General features: G+C 46.2%; 1 protein-coding gene across 1 annotated transcript; it reads right to left on the bottom strand.

Moving 5' to 3' along the window:
• ube2j1 (ubiquitin-conjugating enzyme E2, J1) lies at positions 1-18,946 on the bottom strand. Its single transcript, XM_068577741.1, has 8 exons — positions 18,652-18,946; positions 9,601-9,674; positions 9,377-9,508; positions 8,899-8,983; positions 5,637-5,742; positions 2,921-3,050; positions 2,194-2,313; positions 1-553 (listed from the first exon to the last, which is right to left on the bottom strand). The coding sequence occupies exons 1-8, from the start codon at positions 18,680-18,682 to the stop codon at positions 248-250; spliced, it is 984 nt and encodes a 327-aa protein (XP_068433842.1). The 5' UTR covers positions 18,683-18,946; the 3' UTR covers positions 1-247.
• Positions 18,947-19,230: the final 284 nt, after the last annotated feature.

The raw sequence follows: 19,230 nt of genomic DNA, 5'->3' as shown, positions 1-19,230 counted from the left end.
TGGAGAGTAAAATTCACATTGATTAAAAAGACACCCGGAGGCGTCGTGGTGCGGTGGAGCGGCTCCGCTGCAGGAATGGCGGTTTCCCTCCCGGCGGCCCGAACCCTTCGAGGAGGGCAGGGAAGTCTGTCGGCCGCCGCCTCGGCTCCGGTTTCCAAGTCGGCCGGTCGCAGTTTAATGTTCGGGTGGTTGCAAAGGTGGAGGAGAGGGGGGGAGAGCAGGAGGGAGGGGCTTAAAGGGGGCGCGGTCACAGCTCGTAGTCAAACTTGTACTCGTTGGCCAGGTAGACCCGGCGGAAGATGAGCGCGGCGAGCGCCAAGGTGAGCACCACGATGAGGACCACGGAGGCGGCGCGGCTGTCGTCCCGCTGCTGCCGAGGAGCCGCGGTGAAGGCCGGCCGGATGGCGTCCGGCTGGCTGCGCTGCTGCTGCGCGCGGCGCTGCCGCGGGCTCAGAGGGCGGCCGGCGGGCGTGGCGGCGGCGGCGGAGGCGGGGCCCACCAGGGGCCGAGGCTCCTCCTCCTCCGCTCCCGTAGGCGAAGACGCCTCTGCTGCCTGCGGAGGGAGGGAACAGTTACTCGATCCAGATGCATTGTGGGTCGTTCTGAAGGCTTAGAAATGGAGGATGATTTACAGGGTTCATACATATTTTGTCCAATGGATTTCCATGACTTTTAACCAATTTTCATGATTTTTTAACCAAATGTTCATGACTTTTAACCAATTGTTCATGACTGTTAACCAATTGTTCATGACTTTTAACCAATTGTTCATGACTTTTCACCAAATTTCCATGACTTTTAACCAATTTCCATGACTTTTAACCAATTTTCATGACTTTTAACCAATTTTCCATGAGTTTTTACCAAATGTCGATGGTCAAACATGTAGGAAAATTGTGTGTAAACAGTACAAAGTGATAAAATGTGGTATTTAAACCAACAATGAGGATTCAAAGCACACAGTAAACCTTAAATGACACAAATGAATGATACAATAGTTTGATTCTAGGAGTTTTCCAGGTTTTCCACGAGACCGCATGAACCAGATTCAAGCCGTTTGTATGAATTGTGCGAGTAATAAAGTCGAATAAATGTGACGTTAGTGGAGTTTTTAGTACAATAAAATATTCTGAAGTAAAGTACCCATTTGTACTTTTGTAAATTGACTTTCCACCTGGTGAAAGTTTGTGAAACACTACAGTAAAAACTGCTCTTTGGCCCAAATTCACGTCTATTCTGTCGGACAACGTTGTAAAACAGAGATGCCAACAGCTTGGAAACGACTGCTGCTTCATGAGCAGATAACTCATCTATAGTAATGTAAAAAACATGTAAATGAGAATTATTACTCATGAGTTTAACTGAATTAAAACACAGCTGTGATGCTTCCTAGAAATAAGACGTCGGCCTCTCCTGGATCAGAACATTTTAAAACTCGTTTTCACCACAATGTTGAAGAGTCGGCTCATAAGATAGACTCACGAGGCTCTCGTTCGTTAAACGCATGTGTGATTTACGCGGAAATCACACATTTCACTCAATTAAAAAAAAGGCAGTTATCCCTCTGGACTCTGGCAGCAAAGCATTGTGGGATACCGCGTGCCCGGACGGGTTTTAACTCGTCCCTACAACTTCAGCGGCAGATGGCGAGTCCCGTTTGTGACGCGGCCCCGTCGTCAGTTCCACTCAAGAGACGCTGATCTCGGCCCTCGCTGCGCCGTCAGACCGGTTCTGTGCAGCAGCTGGCGCCGCAGAAAACAACAACAATCCTTTTAAAGCGACAAAGGTCGCACACATCATCTGAACTGGTGGGAAGAAGCCGCAGAAGCAACGGCTTCAAGCATCTCCTTTCACAATAAAAGCCCTGAGACGTTCACCGTGAAACTGTCCAGCAGAAGAAACTCAGATCCATTAACAGCCAAAAGGAAACTCAATAAAATGGTTTACGGCAGCTTTAGGCTACACAACAGCTAAACCATAAAGTGTTGCAACTGTCACAAACTCTTTAAAGAGAAGTATTGTACTGTGAGGAAATATCTCCAAATGCCCCTCAAGTTCAGGCAAAAGAAGAAGGTGACGGTGACTCATTCGCAGAGTGTTCACAGAGTATTTTGGCGGGTTGGAGCTCAGCGACGTTAGCCGGGCTGAAACCCGGCAGCAGGCGGGTCGGGTGCCGTCCCGTGTGACACCCACCTGTTCGGGCCCTTCAGACTTCTGCCGGCCCGCGGACGTGGCGGCGTCGCCCTCGGCGGGTGGGGGTTCATTTCCTGCTGCGCCGCTCTCGCTCGCTGGTCTGGATGAACTGGACTCCGCCTGCGAGAACACACGAGAGGACCGTCTGAGAAGTCACGTTTGACTCCTCTGGTTGTATAGAAGTCTATGCTTCATGTGTTAAAGCTGCATTCTCTCTCCTGACCACCAGTGGGCGACTTCTGGTTGTGTAGAAGTCTATGCTTCATGTGCCTTCCAGACCACCAGGCGGTGACTCCTTTGGTTGTATAGAAGTCTACATAAATGACTCTACTTCTCTCTTGACGTATTCCCTCAGTAAACATTGTAAACATGAGTTTATGTCTCAATCTCTAGTTTCAAGTCTTCTTCTATACAGCGTGATGTTCATTTAGTAAATTTCGGTCATTTAGAGTCAAACAGACCATAAAACAGGGACGGTTTAGGGGCGGGGCTACAAGGTGATTGACAGGTCTCTTACATGGTCTGCATTCCAAATATGGTAACTTCCGTTTATTCATTGCAAAAAACATAAATGCAGAATTATTAATGATCCATATTGGCCGACACAGGTTTTATAGCAGCTGGTTTTCCCACCACTTTCCGGAAAAAAAATCAAATTCAACTGCTCTGAAATCTCAAGTGTAAACTATCAGGAATGTAATTTGGCTCACAGCCAGCGTTTTGGTACCTTGAAGTTGATTTGCTGGGCCAGCTCTTTGGCCTTGTGGTCCTCGGCGCTGAGGTTGCTGTTGGGGGTCAGAGCCAGCAGGGCGGAGTGCATGGAGCATCCACACGCCTCACAGTGGAAGTCCTGGGACCTGCAGGGAGGACATGGAGAGCTCATCTTAGACAGAGAACCAAGGCTCCTGGTGGAAATACAGAATGAGACATGCATTCATGTTTACTGAGGGAATGTAGAGAGAAGTAGAGTCATTTATATAGACTTCTAAGCAACCAGAGGAGTCGCCCCTAGTGGTCAGGAGAGAGAATGCAGCTTTAACACATGAAGCATAGACTTCTATGCAACCAGAGGAGTCGCCCTTGGTGGTCAGGAGAGAGAATGCAGCTTCAACACATGAAGCAAAGACTTCTATACAACCAGAGGAGTCGCCCCCTGGTGGTCAGGAGACAGAATGCAGCCTCAACACATGAAGCTTAGACAAAGAAAAAGAGAAACGAGAAACAAAAGAAGAAGAAACCAGACAAAAGAACTCTGAATCAGTCGATCACTCAAAAGTACAATTTCACAAAGTTAGCAGAAGAGAAGTCTGCCAAAGAGGAATGTTCAGTCATTTGACGCTCGGCCGATGGTAATTTGGTAATTTGGCGCCTTTATAATGAAGCTGTAAAGACGCAGCTGCCCATGCTTCTACCTGGCAGAGACCCCGGCCTCAGAGTCCGTGAGCAAACTCTGAATGCGTTTGTGTGGATGAAACGCCGACACATCGACGTCTCTTTGTTTTTAACCTTCACCACCTGAGGCACAAGCACATGCCAGCTCGCCGTTAAAACGCTTCCTCACTCCAAGACGCCTCACGCTGAGGAGGTTTCTGAGGATTTGTCCTAATCGCTTCTTCTTGCATCGGCTAATGGGGCTGAGGGGACAAACATCGACACGTTGTGGTGTCGAATGATCCAAACAAATCAGTGTCTTCGTCTTGAGCCAAACACAAAATGGTGTTAAGGTGCAGCTGAGCTTCATTACGCCTCCTGTCTTCACCTGAACGACGACGGTCTGCGCTCAACTCTTTCACAATGTGCAAAGAAACACCAGTTTTGTCACATTTCTATGGAAGCCCATTTTCGCACACCAAAAAAAAAATTGGGACCAAAAAAAAAAAAAAAAAAAAAAAAATTAGGACCAAAAAAAAAAATTAAAAAAAAATTAGGACCCCCCCCCAAAAAATTGGACAAAAAAAAAAAAAATTTTTTTTTTTCGTTGACGAAAATAAAAAAAACACCTGAGCAATACGTGATTTCATCACTTTTTTTATTTTTTTCATTTGACTCAGTTCTTAAAAATGGTCAATGGAAGGAAAACAATGTACTTTGTGTGTACATATATTTAGGCTTTAACTGTAATTTTGACAATTGTCAATAGTCAAGTTCTCATTTCGTGATTTTTTTTTTTTGTGGCCTTTTTTCAAGTCAACGAAGAAGAAAAAAAGACAACGAAAAAAAACTTTCTTCTTTTTTTGTGTGGCTGAAATGGGCTTCCGTACGTTCATGTGTCCTAAGCTGAAATAACAACTGAAAAATTGGGGGTTTTTTGGAACGCAATAGTCGAAGTGAAGCCGGTGACATCACTAAAAAAACAGGAAGCGTTTTCTTTTCGCTCCGTCACAAACTTATACGACTTCAGCCGAACTCAAACTCTTCTAACTGGGACAAATGAAATGTTTATTCGCCAATGAACTCAACAAAAAGCCATCATTCGGGCCTCTATACAGCCACGCTTTACATCACTTTCAACCACTAATATCACGATCAGATGACAGCGCGTCTGCATGTGAAATGCGACAGAAATGACTGACGCGTTTCATATCCACGTCTCAGACGTCCGCTTTGAAAATATTTTGACAAATATCCGTCTTGCCGTGCAGAGAGGCATCTTTATGTTTCTGACTGACAGCTCCCACGATCGCCACAGAAACAACCGATGAGAAGAAGAAGAAGAAGAAGAAGAAGCCGTCTCAGCCTCAGATTGATGAATCAAGTTTTAACCTCCATCAGGGTAAAACAGTGTATTAATATCAGAGCGTCTCATCTCCATGTGCTAATGAAACAGCCGGCTGGTCGAGACCTTCGTCCCTTCTGCTAATGGGAGATCGTGTCTTTCTCTGGGCGCCGCGGCGTGAAAGAGGAGCGGCGTGAGCGGCGTGAGCGGGCACGCCGCAGACCGGGAATGTGGGCGATAATGACTTTGTCGTCTCACAATAACGGGACTTCTTTTCCATTTTTGGGGGCGACTCTGGGGAGGAGTGTGTGTGAGAGAAAGAGAGGACAAAGAGAGAGAGACAAGGAAGAGAAAGAGGGGAGAGTGTGTGTGTGTGTGTGTGTGTGTGTGTGTGTGTGTGTGTGTGTGTGTGTGTGTGAGTGAAAGAGAGGGACAGTGAGAGACAGAGAAGAAAAAGAGGGGAGAGACAGAGAGAGACAGAGAGAGAGAGAGTGTGTGTGTGAGTGAGCTAATGACATTATGTGCGTGTGTGTGTGTGTGTGTGAGTGAGCTGATGACATTATGTGTGTGTGTGTGTGTGTGGGGGGGGGGTGGCGTGTCAATGTCGCCCAAACAGCCTCAAGCAATTAATGTCACATCCTCCACCTGTGATGCTGATAAACCAGCATGCAGGAGCACATCACACACACACACACACACACACACACACACACACACACACTCTTACTTTTTGGCCAGGGCCCTCCTCTCCTCCGGCGTGTAGTCCAGGGATCCGATCGCTCCCTCTCCTTTGGTCGGCATGAATCCGATGATCGCTATCAGGGCGGTTCGGACTGGAGGAGAAGAACAGACGAGAGAGAAAAGAAAGAGGGGATGAGAAACATTTTAATGGGAGCACGTTCTCCAAGCGTTCTCCAAGCGTTCTCCAAGCGTTCTCCAAGCGTTCTCCAAGCGTTCTCCAAGCGTTCTCCAAGCGTTCCCGGGTTGAAAAAGAGGAGAAGCTTAAACGACGACGAGGCTGCTGGCGCCGTGTCCGGGCGCCCCGCTGTTACATAAGAGGGAAAATGATGCTTTGTTTTGGGCCGAGTAAAGCCAGGATTTACCCGCGGACAGACACACACACACACACACACACACACACACACACACACACACACACACACACACTTCCAGCTGGCACAGGACACGCTCCACAATATTGTCGTGGGTCAAGGGTGTTATTGTGTCTATGATGTGACTTCTATACAACCAGAGGAGTCGCCCCCTGGTGGTCAGGAGAGAGAATGCAGCTTCAACACATGAAGCATAGACTTCTATACAACCAGAGGAGTCAAATGTGTGTGCGTGTGTGTCTGGGAAGCTCTTATAATAAACACATGTATAATATGTTATAATAAATGCTGAATACAAACAGTTTTGACGACTAGTAAGAACCAAACAATGACTCTTGTATATTTTCTTGTGGTTGGATATTTTGGCGCGTTGATTGGTGACATCCGTGTCGAGAGGTTTTCCTTTGCAAGAAATGCAGCATTTACTGAGCAACGTTTCCCCTCGTTGTCACCCGGCTGATTGACAGCCGTTATCGGGGCTCACCGCGTTGTGAAGTCGCCGTGCGGTCGGAGATGAAAACATCCGTCACATCAATTAGACGTCGCTCGGTCTCGTTTGAATGAAGCAAACAAAACAAAAAAAGAGAAACGCAAGAGCAGAAAAGCTGGTGGTGAAGTTAAAAGCGCGCACTCTTCAATTAGAACAAGAAGAAGCGGCTTTGATAGAGTCACGTCTGTTCAGATTAGCTTTTTACGTTCCGACTTTCTAACTTTCGAGTCATTTTAGGTTTGAAAAAACATGAATAAATCCTGGTTGAAACTAGAGACCGAGACATGAACTCATGTTTACAATGTTTACTGAGGGAATACATCAAGAGAGAGTCATTTATATAGACTTCTATACAACCAGAGGAGTTGACCACTGGTGGTCAGGAGAGAGAATGCAGCTTTAACACATGAAGCATAGACTTCTATACAACCAGAGGAGTCGCCCCCTGGTGGTCAGGAAAGAGAATGCAGCTTCAACACATGAAGAATAGACTTCTATACAACCAGAGGAGTCGCCCCCTGGTGGTCAGGAGAGAGAATGCAGCTTCAACACGTGAAGCATAGACTTCTATACAACCAGAGGAGTCGCCCCCTGGTGGTCAGGAGAGAGAATGCAGCTTCAACACGTGAAGCATACTTCTATACAACCAGAGGAGTCGCCCCCTGGTGGTCAGGAGAGAAAATGCAGCTTTAACACATGAAGCGGAGACTTCTATACAACCAGAGAAGCAAAAAAAACACACGAGGAGCCTGTAAGTGTAAACACATTCCTGCAGAACCGCGTTAGCACACGCTCATGATCATCCATCTCCATAAATAAGGAAAACACACTGAATTACTTCGCCACAGTTTTTACTACACGTGTGGGACGTGTGTGTAACCATGGTGACAGCAGCTGCCGGGTTCACTGCGGCCGTTTCCCCCCAAAAAAATAATGAGTCACGACTTCTACACAACACAGCGGAGGTGGAAGTCAAATCTCTGAAGACACACGACCAGCCATGTTGACGCTGGTGAGACGATCGACTCCGAAACCTTTTAAAAAAAATTGTTTTAGGTTAAAAAAAAAAAAAAAAAAAAAGGTAAAAAAAATGCTTTGAAGGACGAAGAAGCGCCGCCTCACACGGATGAAACGCTGCCAGGCGACAGCAGAAGTCGGCTGAAGGACGGACCGCCTGCAGAGAACTGAGACCAGGTCTCAGTTTTTACTCTGGAGGGATGGAAATACCTCCAACATGTGACGGAGTGTGAAGACTTCAGCCGGTCCGTCATGCTGTTTTTATTCCACGCAAAGACTGCAGCACCTTAAACCTCCCAGTGGAAGCCATGAATAATTTAAAGTGATGTAACACAGTAACCCTTGTGAGATTATGTGTATACAAATGGTTAAAATGGTCCTTATGGCTCATAAATTATGCATCATATAGTCAGAATTGAGAATGACAGCCACTCAAAATGAGTCCAGCCATAAATCTGCTCCACACAAGAAGTGCCCGCATTTTTTTCCTGGACCTCAAACGCACCTCAAATCCGGCTGAAGCGGAAGCTGGCGCTCGTAACGCTAACCGTTCAAACGTTTGAGGGCGGGACATTCAGTCCGTGTGCAGGTATTGGTTGGCGCACTCAGCGGGTCGCAACCCATCTAGAGAGGTGCGCTAATCACGTGTAGCATCAAGCTAACGGTACGAAATATTTTTTTTTTATACACGTATTTGATTCAAATTCTGTGGCGAAAACTTTACTCTCAACTGTTGCTAAATGTTTATGTTGCTGTTACGCGATCATCAATGCACTTCCTGCACAGAAGTTTCAAAATAAAACCTTGCACGTCATAATTTCTGTTATTTTTACTCACGTGGTAATGTTGAATTCTAGTCGTTTGTTTATTTAAGTTAGATTTTTTGATGTATTTAGATTCCTTTCATTGTTTTTTGTTCAATTATTTGCAGTTGTTTACTTTAGATTGTTTATTGGTTTATTAATTTGATAAATGCTGTAGGCAGGTACAGGACCAGCATGCACCTGGGTAGGCCTAGGAACATGGGGAGTCTCTTTGTTCTTTTGTTTGCATGTTTAATAAATATCAGAAAAAAACTGAACCCCGCATGGACGCTGCATCCTTTTAGCTGCTTAATCTAAATACCCACAATGCATCAGTGGCTTTTTGATTTTATCTTTGATTCGTTGCTACCATTTCTTTGCAGGAAGTGGTGAGATTAATTATCATTTGCGACCCCTTGTCCTTATCTTCTTCTTCGGGAACATACTGAGTCAAACCTTTTCTCATGTTTTGACGATGAAGAACAGAACTTTTCATGCTGCTTTTGTGACGAATAATAAGACCCAGTTTAGTGGGCACTGAGCCCATGACGTGTGTGGAGGACTTACTGCTCCAAGAGGGCTGCCAGGTCTCCGGGTGGTGGCCGGAGATGCTCAGACAAATCTTCTTGCCGACTTCGAATCTTCCATTCGGCTGGGAGGGGGGGAAAAAGACAATACAAAGAAAGCGTGGAGGTGAGTAGGCGGCGTAGAGGACGAATGAATAAAACATGCGTTTCTCTAAACATGAGAAAGCGTTGTGACGTGGACGTTCGACGCAGTGCGGAAACGATGCTTTTCAGGCGCCGAACGCAAACTGAGAAAAAAGGAGTTGGGGAAAGAAGCGTCTGTCAAAAAGAGAACGGTGGCTTTTATCGGCCCGTCGTTAGCGCAGATGTCACACGGCTGTCGGGATATAATGACAGCGTCTCGGTGCGACGCCGTCTGACGGGGCGCTGACAGCCCGGGCGTCGATCTGACAACCCGTGTCTACGAGACGGACGGCCGAGAAGGAAGGGGCGGGTCCAATGACTCGCCGGCGCCTCACCGTGAGCAGGATGATGCTGGGCGGCTTCATGGGGTACTCGGGCGGGAGCACGATCCTGCCGTGGTAAACGCCGCCGTCGAAATCGGAGTCCGGGGGCCCGCGCACGGAGAAGTGCCACTCGAAGAGGTTGTCCTGTAAAAAATAAAAGAGGAAGGGGGGGGTCAAATACAAGGTTTTTCGCCAGGAGACGCCACAGCTGACCGGCAGCAGGCGGGTGGACTGACCTCTAGTGGCTGGGCGTGGTAGTGCTCTGTGGGATCCCTCAGCTCAGCAGCCTCCTTCATCAGCCGCTTCACCGCTGGTTGGTGGATGGAAACAAAAGGAAACTGAGGTTTAGTCTCTTCAGGGTGAAACCAGAGGGTTTGACTCACGAACGGTACGGCCCCCAGACATCGTGCTGTGTGTGAAACACTACGATTACACACACATCGTGCTGTGTGTGAAACACTACGATTACACACACGAACACACACACACGTCACAGGGTTCATACACATTCTGACCAATGGATTTCTATGACTTTTAAACACATTTATTTCACTTTTAAACACATTTATTTCACTTTCAACCATATTTCCTTCACTTTCAACCATATTTCCTTCACTTTCAACCAACTTTCCATGACTTAACCAGATTTCCATTTTAATTTTATTCTCTTTAGACTTTCCAGGTTTTCCATGACTTGACTAAATTGTCTTCACTTTTAAACACAGATTTTCATTTTGAAACTCCATGACTTTCCAGGTTTTCCATGAGACCGTATGACCTCTGCATGCGTTGTGTTGTGAAACCCGACACTAACACCCTAACATGTCAACAACTGCTGCGTTTTTTTCTTTACAGGGCGACATTGTCTGGTTTCCAGATGCAGGAGAATAATCCGTTGATGGTGTAAGTAGATTTCGTGAATTTGCAACTCAAAAAGCAGAAAGAGAGTAAACACAAGGTTTATTCATTTATTCAAAAGAGGTCAATCTCTCACCGCAGCGGCACTTTATGTGAGTTCATGTGCGGAGGCCACGTTCGCCGACATCTGCTGGCATTAACCCCTCGTGTCACGACTCGGCCCTCAACGCACGCCAGTTAATCTGAGCGGGAGCGACCTCATCGCTGGAGGAAGGGTGATTACACGAGTCCAGCTGACAATGATGACGATGATGAGATTAATCACGGCCCTGGCAGTGAAGGTCACGGAGACGCTCCTTGATGTAACGCTGACGAACCGAGCCCCCACGTTGGAGTCCGTTTGGGGGCATCGCCTCGAGCGGACAAGTCGCCGTCGGAAAAAAAAAAAAAAAAAAAGGCGCTTCGCACTCCCTTCGTGGAAACAAGACGGGGCCGGAAATGTCGGGAAGGAAAGTGAATCGCGAGGAGAAAGAAAGAAGAAAAAGTGGAACTAAGAAGTATTCAAGGAGGCAAAATTGGTTTGGAGTCCAATCGAAGGGGTGTCGCGCTGGAGATGCATGCTGGGAAATGAAACACGCGGACAACAAGCTTACAGGAATCGGATCCCGTGTGAGAAGAAAGTGCTCGACACATGCAAAGCTTTTCCAGTTGGTTTAAACTGGAGAATTGAAAACTAAACATAAATAAACATAAATCCTCCCGCGGTGCGCACTTCCTGAATGCTCGTGGCCTTTTACACCACATGAATCAGTCTTTTACTGAAGTAAAAAGAACAGACAGTACTTCAAACATCCTCGCTCTCAAAGTCCGGCCTTCATTTGTGAAAATGTTAAAGCTTTCAACGGAAAACGCACAAACACGCCCCCCCCACCCGCATATTAGAGCCAACAAATTAAATAACAGACAGGAAGCTTAGCGGCGCAGCGATCTGTGAACGGCGGAGCATACGGCCGCCGCGTGAGCTCCATCCGTCACGGAGAGCAGCAACATCTCAAATTCACAAATGCTGAGCCAGCTGTAAAAGGCGAGGGGAGGGGGGGGGGGGGTACTTGTTGAAAAGTCGAGCCCACATTCAGAAAAGTGAGCCGAACGCAGAGCTGATGAACAGTTTCTCCTCCTCACCATTTGTTTCCCAATGCAAGGGTGCTTTAAAGCTGCATTCTCTCTCCTGACCACCAGGGGGCGACTCCTCTGGTTGTAAAGAAGCCAATGCTTCATGTGTTAAAGCTGCATTCTCTCTCCTGACCACCAGGGGGCGACTCCCCTGGTTGTAAAGAAGCCAATGCTTCATGTGTTAAAGCTGCATTCACTCTCCTGACCACCAGGGGGCGACTCCTCTGGTTGTATAGAAGCCAATGCTTCATGTGTTAAAGCTGGATTCTCTCTACCAAAACTTGGTATGATGTAATGACAATAAAGCAGAAACTGACAACCCTCCACCTCCAAAAAAAAAAAAAGGCTTCACTTTCGATTATCGAGCTCAGACTCAGGGAGATAAAATGAAGCGGAAAACCTCTGACGGTTTGGGACGTGGATCAGGAGACGAGCGCCTTTAACGCTCGCCACAGAACTCGTCCTGGAAGACGCTCACCGAGAACGCCGGATTGTGACGCGAGAGAGAGGCGAAGTGAGCGGGCGCCCGCCAAAAAAAGGAGAGAGGGAAGAGGGGCCGCAATTAAGAATGAAAAGGAGGAGATAAGGAGGAGTCCGCTGGGGAGGAAGGAGACGTGGAGGAATCTTTTTGAAATGAGTTTTTAACCTTCGACGCCGCCGGTGGAGAGAGAGAAATGTCAATCCGCCCGCCGTGGAGGGAAACTTTTGAACGTGTGTGTGTGTGTGTGCTCGTGTGTGTGTGTGTGTGTGTGTGTGTGCGTGAGCACTGGAGGACATGTGCAGCATGGAGTTAAATCCTCGCCCGCATTAAAAGACGTTTAGTCTCGACTAAATGTTGCGTGCCGGTGGAACAGTCGGCGGTATCATCGGATGCAAACGAGGCAAAGATCTTCTTCTGAACAACAAATTTGGCGACAGGTTTTTTTCTTTTTCTTTTTGGGCTGCACGAGAAAACAGTTAATGTGTAATGATGTGCGTGCGGTAGTCTGGGGCGTCAGCAGCACTTCTGCATATTCTACAGCTTTCAAACTCGGCCGATTACCCTCCCCCGTTACTGTCGGCTGATCGGCCTCTTTCTATCATCAAAACATTTACTTTTTCCCTGGAATCGGATGAATGGATGTAGAGCTTGTTGTTGAGGTCCTGTCGGGGTTCAAAAAGTCAAAAACAATCTAGTAAAAGATATCCTATATGATATCCTATAAACTACACGTTTGTGATATTTGTGCAAGAACCAAAAATGGCCGCCGGCTTTCTTTTGCTATTTTAGATATTTTCATAGAAACCACCTTCATACACAGATTGTTATTATCAAAGAGGCATTTAATTTGAATGGGTAGTGGCGTTTTCTTTCATTTTAAAGAACATTATATGTTCGGTAAAACCATCTCTTGAAGCTCCGTCCCCTCGTCGAACCCGGAGGTTCCCGATTCGGCGCCTTAAAAAGGTGATTGATCTTAAAAACGTCGATGTGGCGATACGACACGAGCATCGTGGACGGAGAGCGTGAGGATGATGATGTTTAACCCGCAGTGCAGAACGTACCTCTGGCCTTCAGAGAGATTACCGTACGAGAGAGAGAGAGACCACAGCGCAGTGGGGGAGTCCTACAAAGCCGCCAAGAAACGTTTCTGTGGGTGGATGCTCTGGATAGGAAAAAAAATGAATAAATCTGCATTCAGCGGGAGGATTTAAGTAAAGGAATACTGTGCCTTTGTGGAGATAATGTTCAACGTGTAAGTTTCATAAGCCTTTGTTAGCCACAGAACATATTTTCTGCTTTAATCCTCAAAAAAATCCCATTGGCTTTTCGTTGAGGGGACCAGTGGGATACCGACGACAACCTCGATGCGGGGTACTTTTAAATGTGTGAGAATGTGTCACAACGAGAAACGTCAGATCCTTGAACCTGTTCACCGCAACCGGACTAAACCGGCACAACCAGAAACCCGTCCACCCTGTGCTGCACTCGCTTTACCTCCGGCTGAGCGACTGAGCCGCCGACAGCCGTCTCTACACGTGTCGCAATAGTTGATAACACACACACACACACAAAAAAAACCAAAAACCACCTCCTATAGGTTGTTAAAACATTGATAACTGTGAATTATTGAATTGCAGCTCTCGCAATTCTACAGTGAGGCCGGATGAATCCTTCACCGCGCTTTCGCCGGGTTCCTGTCCGTCGTGGGAAGCCGGCCGCTGACAGCAGCGCGGTGAAAACCTCCAGAAGCTGAGCGTTGAGAGCTCAACCTCAAGTGTACAGTACATGCCCGAAGCCCAGAGGCGACAATACGCCCGATGGGTGGCCTAAGTTGTCCTGACAGCACGGGGGGGGGGGGGGGGTATAGGGGATCTCCTCAGCGGCTACCCAGCAGGCCTTGGCCTCATTCCCAGAGCGGCACATTGTGGCTGCGTGTAAGGAGGACTGACAGTGCAGAAAGTACACTAACTTTTTGTAACATCCTTATTTTTTTCCAGTTGTTTATCTCCACAGATGCATATAGAAGTCTATGCTTCATGTGTTAAAGCTGCATTCTCTCTCCTGACCACCAGGGGGCGACTCCTCTGGTTGTATAGAAGTCTATGCTTCATGTGTTAAAGCTGCATTCTCTCTCCTGACCACCAGGGGGCGACTCCTCTGGTTGTATAGAAGTCTATGCTTCATGTGTTAAAGCTGCATTCTCTCTCCTGACCACCAGGGGGCGACTCCTCTGGTTGTATAGAAGTCTATGCTTCATGTGTTAAAGCTGCATTCTCTCTCCTGACCACCAGGGGGCGACTCCTCTGGTTGTATAGAAGTCTATGCTTCATGTGTTAAAGCTGCATTCTCTCTCCTGACATCACTAATCCAAATATGGTCACAAATATTCAAGATGGCGGCGGCTATAATCCAAGATGGCCAAAACGCAGAACTCAGGTCTTTAAAAACAGTCGATAAACTAACGGCCCCGTCCACTTTTTAAATGCATGGTCTCAATACCGTAAATACATATTTGTTTTCTTACTTCCTGTATGATTTTCTTCCTTTAAGAAAGTTTTACAGAAAGACTCTTTTTTTTAGCTGGGGGCCGGTGAGGTGAGGAGGAATGGCGAGATCCGAGAGCGCTGAAAGCTGAAAGCTACCCGGGTTAAAAGATTCCCTCCATCTTCGAGGCCACGAGTAAGCCGTGAATTTCCACTCGGAGAATCCGCCGGCGCCCATGCGGAGGTGCGATAGGCTATCGGGGGCCGGACAGGACCTCCGGATGAAAGATGAGCCGCTTTTTAAAGAGTCTTCTTGTGGGACGGCGGTGGCGGCTCGGCACACCTCGGGTTCAGGGACGAGACGTCTGTCTCTACGGCCATGACGTCTATTTACTGACTCATCTTGAAAAAAAGGACAATTAGGGCAAATTACTTTGAAGTTTTTGGGCAAATCGGTTGTTTTTTTAAAGCTGAATGTGGATGTTTGAGGCAGATACCAATATCGGTATTTGTGATATTTGTAATATCACAATAATATTGGTGTTCTAACTCCAGAGGGAACGTGACAACATCCTTTAAAAATAGTTATTTAATAAATACTCAAGTTGAACTGTAGGTATTCTATATTAAATCAGACCCTGGAGGCAAAGCGCTATGTCGTGCATCTTTTTTTAAAATTAATTGAAGATTCAAACAACAGAAACTTTCCCTTTTCGATGTTGACGTCTCAGGATGCCTGAAGTTCCCACAACATGTTGTTGTTCTCAAACGCCTCGTCTCAGACCGCATCCCATAAATCCGGGAGGCTTCCGCCTGAATCAATAGTCTCCCGTTTGTGCGTCGGGGGGGATTTTGAATACGGTGGCGCTCGATAGCTGAATATTAATCAAACTGGCGTGAGCGCAATATGAATGTGTGTTCTGAGCGGCTTCACAAGAGGTCGGGCCTCTCGGGGATTCTGAACCATCAATCACGGAGCGGCCGCGTTGTCGAGGCTAAACGCACTTTGCTTTTGTTCAGGTGGCTTTCTAGTTGCACTGCGTGTCATCATGCACCCGCTCACACACACACACACACACACACAAAGTGTCACCTTACCATCAGGAACACAATCATTCTGCTGTTAAGAATCGGCCAAGAAAAATGCATCTGTAGCATATTTGATTGACTTGTTCGACAGATCTGTGGAACTGAGTTTCTCTTCACATCTTTTGTTCAGCAGAGATTTGCTCATAAGTTTCTTGACAAGACGTCGCAGAAGTAAAGCATAAAAAAATGACTGATCGACTTAGAGGAGGACAGCTTTATAACTTATATACTGTTGTTTTTCTAAAGGAGAGATGAGAGGAGAGGGAGGAGAGGAGGAGAGAAAAGGAGGGGGAGGGGCGAGAGGAGGAAAAGAGAGGAGGGGAGAGAAGGGGAGAGAGAGCTGAAGGAGACGAGAGAGGATATGAGTGGAGAGGAGGGAGGAGAGAGGAGAAAGGAGGAGATGTGAGAAAAGTAAAGGGAAGAGAGAGGAGGGGAGGCCAGGGGAGAGAGAGCCGAAGGAGAGGAGAGAGAGAGACAAAAGGAGAGGAGAGGAAGGAGAGGAGGGGAGGAAGAGAGGAGAGAGAGAGCAGAGAGGAAGGAAGAGGAGAGAAGGGCAAATCCAGTCTCAGCTCAGCATCCTCTTAACACCGCGGCCGGCCAGTGGCTCGGTGCATGTGACCGGCGCTCCGGCGCTCCAGATCCTCTGCCCATGTTTGGCTCTTCATCCGGTAACAGTGAGCAGACATGACAAGGAAAAGCCTTTTTCCCTCACGAGGGCCTGCGGCCACCGCCGGGTTCACAGAGGTCAGGTCACTGGCCCAAGGCGATGGAGCGATAATCTCCGGACGCCAAATCATCTTACGTAACGCGCAGTGTGAGTGTTTGGGAATGTTTCATAATTGGTCCAGAGGGGAGAGAGGAGACACGCTTACGTAATAAATAAAAACACAAAAGAACAAGAACAAGAAGAACAAGAACAAGAAAATGGATCAAATGAATATCAATACATAAGGATGAAATAATCTGCAGATTCCTCACTAAGGAAACCGATCATAAGCTACAGACTTCTGTTGAATTATTCACTACTTTTGTGCAATTTCTTAAAAGTTTAACTAACTATGTTGCCTGGTTTCACGGCGTGTGAGGAACTAGTCCACGGGGATTTAACGTACACGCATGACACAGACACGCCAGCAAAAGATGAGCTCTCTGAATTCTGAAACTCTGAATCTGAAACTGAAACAGTTCCAGCCCAGCGGCTCTAAACAAATCCTGCGTCTGTGAGCTCGGAGCACCTGCTTGTGTTTGCATACGTGTGCATACGTGTGCGTCTGTCCTTGGAGCAAAAAGCTGTGCACCCGCACAGCAAACATAGAGCCGCACGACTCTGGAGGAAGAGCTTGTGCTACGTGGCAAGATCTCAATGCTTTCAATAACCAGTAACTTCCTACTTTCTCGCGTACGTGGCTTGTCACGCACGCACAGTCAACCAAAAGTATTTAATGTATATTTATATCTACACCTACCCACATGTGATGACTAACCCACTAATATGTGGGCCTACATGTAAGATACATACAAGATACGCCCACAAGAATATCCATTCAAATAAACCAAATACACGGGCCGGATCATTCCGTTTGTCCAATTAATACAAAACTTAAAGGAAATACATCAGGACAATGTTGAACTCTGTGTGTAAAGTTTAGTTTATACTCTGCGTAGTGAAGCCACGTGTGTAGCTCGTGCACACCTGACTCTTAGTCACGTGATCGCACGCGCCAAGTTACAAATAGTTCAATGATAAAAACACTATTTACATTTCTAAAAGAATTATATGAAAAAAAAGACCAATTTGCTTTTTAAACGTTTTAGAAACGGGTGAGTGGCAAAATCTTCATTTGAGCAAATATTTTGCAGCCAAACCAAATGGTTTACTGGATATTCAACCTTTGTTTCTTCTCTAATAGTTTCTTTACAGAGTTTGTTTATTAAGCAATAAAGGACAAGAGGCAGTACTGTATCGTCAATAATGTACTGTTCAAGGGTGCAACAAAACTTACTACCTGGTCAGTAAATCACAGAAGAATAAACTAAACCCCATGACTACCTCTTAACCAATCAGAATGCTTGATTTGATCCACGCTCATTATAATAGGCAGTAAAATAGTTAATGACTGTGATTTACAGATAATTACAATCGCTCCTCGGCATTGTGGAGGTTGATTTATGGCATTTTGCCGGTGACACCTACAGCCTGTGGGCATCTCTCTGAGTAACACTTGTTGTCTGTAATGCTCACGGTACATTTTGTTTAGGAGATCATTACAGCAGAGAGAGTATAAACACCTGAATAAAGTTCAATGGGGGCGCTACTAGCTCCAAAGAAATCTGCATTGGCCTGGTGCAAGTCTGACCCTAAATCAATGGCAGTTAGTCCAAACAGACTCAAACTTGGTGGATATTTTTTTAAATGAAGTCGGGGAAATGTTTGAGAGAAAGGCAGCATGCATTGTTATGATGAAACTAGTGCGCGACCTTCTTTAGACTAAATTTAACCGACTGCTTTGTGAAGCTTGAAACTAATTCATTATCCAGGGCTAATGAAATATTTGGACAGGCGTATTACAATCCTGCGAGAGCTACAGATACCTGATATATATTCTGTTCTCCATTAAGAGAATTTGATCCATTTATCAAGAGCATGATGATATAATAAAAAATGTTTTTCATCACCAACTCTGCCTGCGGATGTAACCGGAGTAAGGAACCGAAACACCCAACAGCAGCTTTGTGACTGCTGCTGCTGTGAAACGTGGACTTTTGGTACCGCATGTACATTTTGCTCGGGGAAAATGTGTATAAATATATATTATATCGCCCAGTGAATCACCAACGTCACAAGCAGGTTTTCTCCTAATACTTCTACACCCAAACAAACTGTAAACCTGCTCATCACTGTCCGTGACGTGGAGCCGCACGCGCTCAGGTGAGCTCCACGTCCTCCTTCAGGAAGGAGAGAGCTGTGTCCTCTTGAGCAAAGTACCTCCAACTGGAGTTCACAATAATAAGAAAATATATATATTTTAAATAATAAAAACAACGAACACAAATTGTCGATATATATATCATATTATGTCAGTGTACTAACTCCATTTTGACTTGTCAAACATAGTTATTGTAGCTTTACAGTAATTAATAAGACAACGGTAGGTTTTAACGGAACAAAACCAACAAACAGCAGCTGAAGGTGAGCTTACCTGGACTCTTGAGGTTATATTTGTTCTCCATAACAACAGATGTTGAGCTTCTGTTGCTAACTCACTAGCTAGTTAGGTTAGCCCCCGAGCTACTTAACGTTAGCTTCCCTTTAAATGGGAGCAGGACACCGGAAACCGGAGGTCGTCCGCTCTCCCCGGTGTTCCGGTCGGCGGTGGGAAGTGAGATGCGATCGTATCCAGTCGTCTCGGGCGTTTTGAAGAGTTGTTTCTCGAGTTATCCGCTGTTTCGGTATTGAAACTGTTCGTTAAACGTTATCCTCGTGACGTCATCGTTGGAAACGTAAACAGGAAGTGACTGACTATTGGTCGGCTTTTCTTCTTCGTCTTCTACTTCTTCGACTACTTCGACGTCTGGGGAGCTCGGAGGCGGCGCATGCGCATTCTTGCAAAATCCTTTGCATGTGACTATACTAGGATAACAATTTCTACATGACAAACAAGACAAAAAAAATCACTATAAAGATTTCCATCTTATCAGAAATTAAATATTGAATTGTGATATTTAATTACTGCTGAATTTAGATAGGCCTAATACTGAATGTTATGCACTGAAATAGT

The sequence above is a fragment of the Clinocottus analis genome, unplaced genomic scaffold, assembly GCF_023055335.1.
Source record: "Clinocottus analis isolate CAN_PGR_092001 unplaced genomic scaffold, fCliAna1.0.p SCAF_15, whole genome shotgun sequence".
Taxonomy (NCBI): Eukaryota; Metazoa; Chordata; class Actinopteri; order Perciformes; family Cottidae; genus Clinocottus; species Clinocottus analis.
This window is presented reverse-complemented; position numbering and strand designations above follow the sequence as displayed.

Bases quoted from the DNA above. Each gene is read 5' to 3' on its own strand.
- ube2j1 (XM_068577741.1), bottom strand. From the start codon at position 18,682: ATGGAGAACAAATATAACCTCAAGAGTCCAG. The intron at 9,675-18,651 runs GTAAGCTCACCT...TCCACCAACCAG, and splicing joins ATATAACCTCAAGAGTCCAG to CGGTGAAGCGGCTGATGAAG. The intron at 5,743-8,898 runs GTAAGTCCTCCA...CTTCTCCTCCAG, and splicing joins CTGGCAGCCCTCTTGGAGCA to TCCGAACCGCCCTGATAGCG.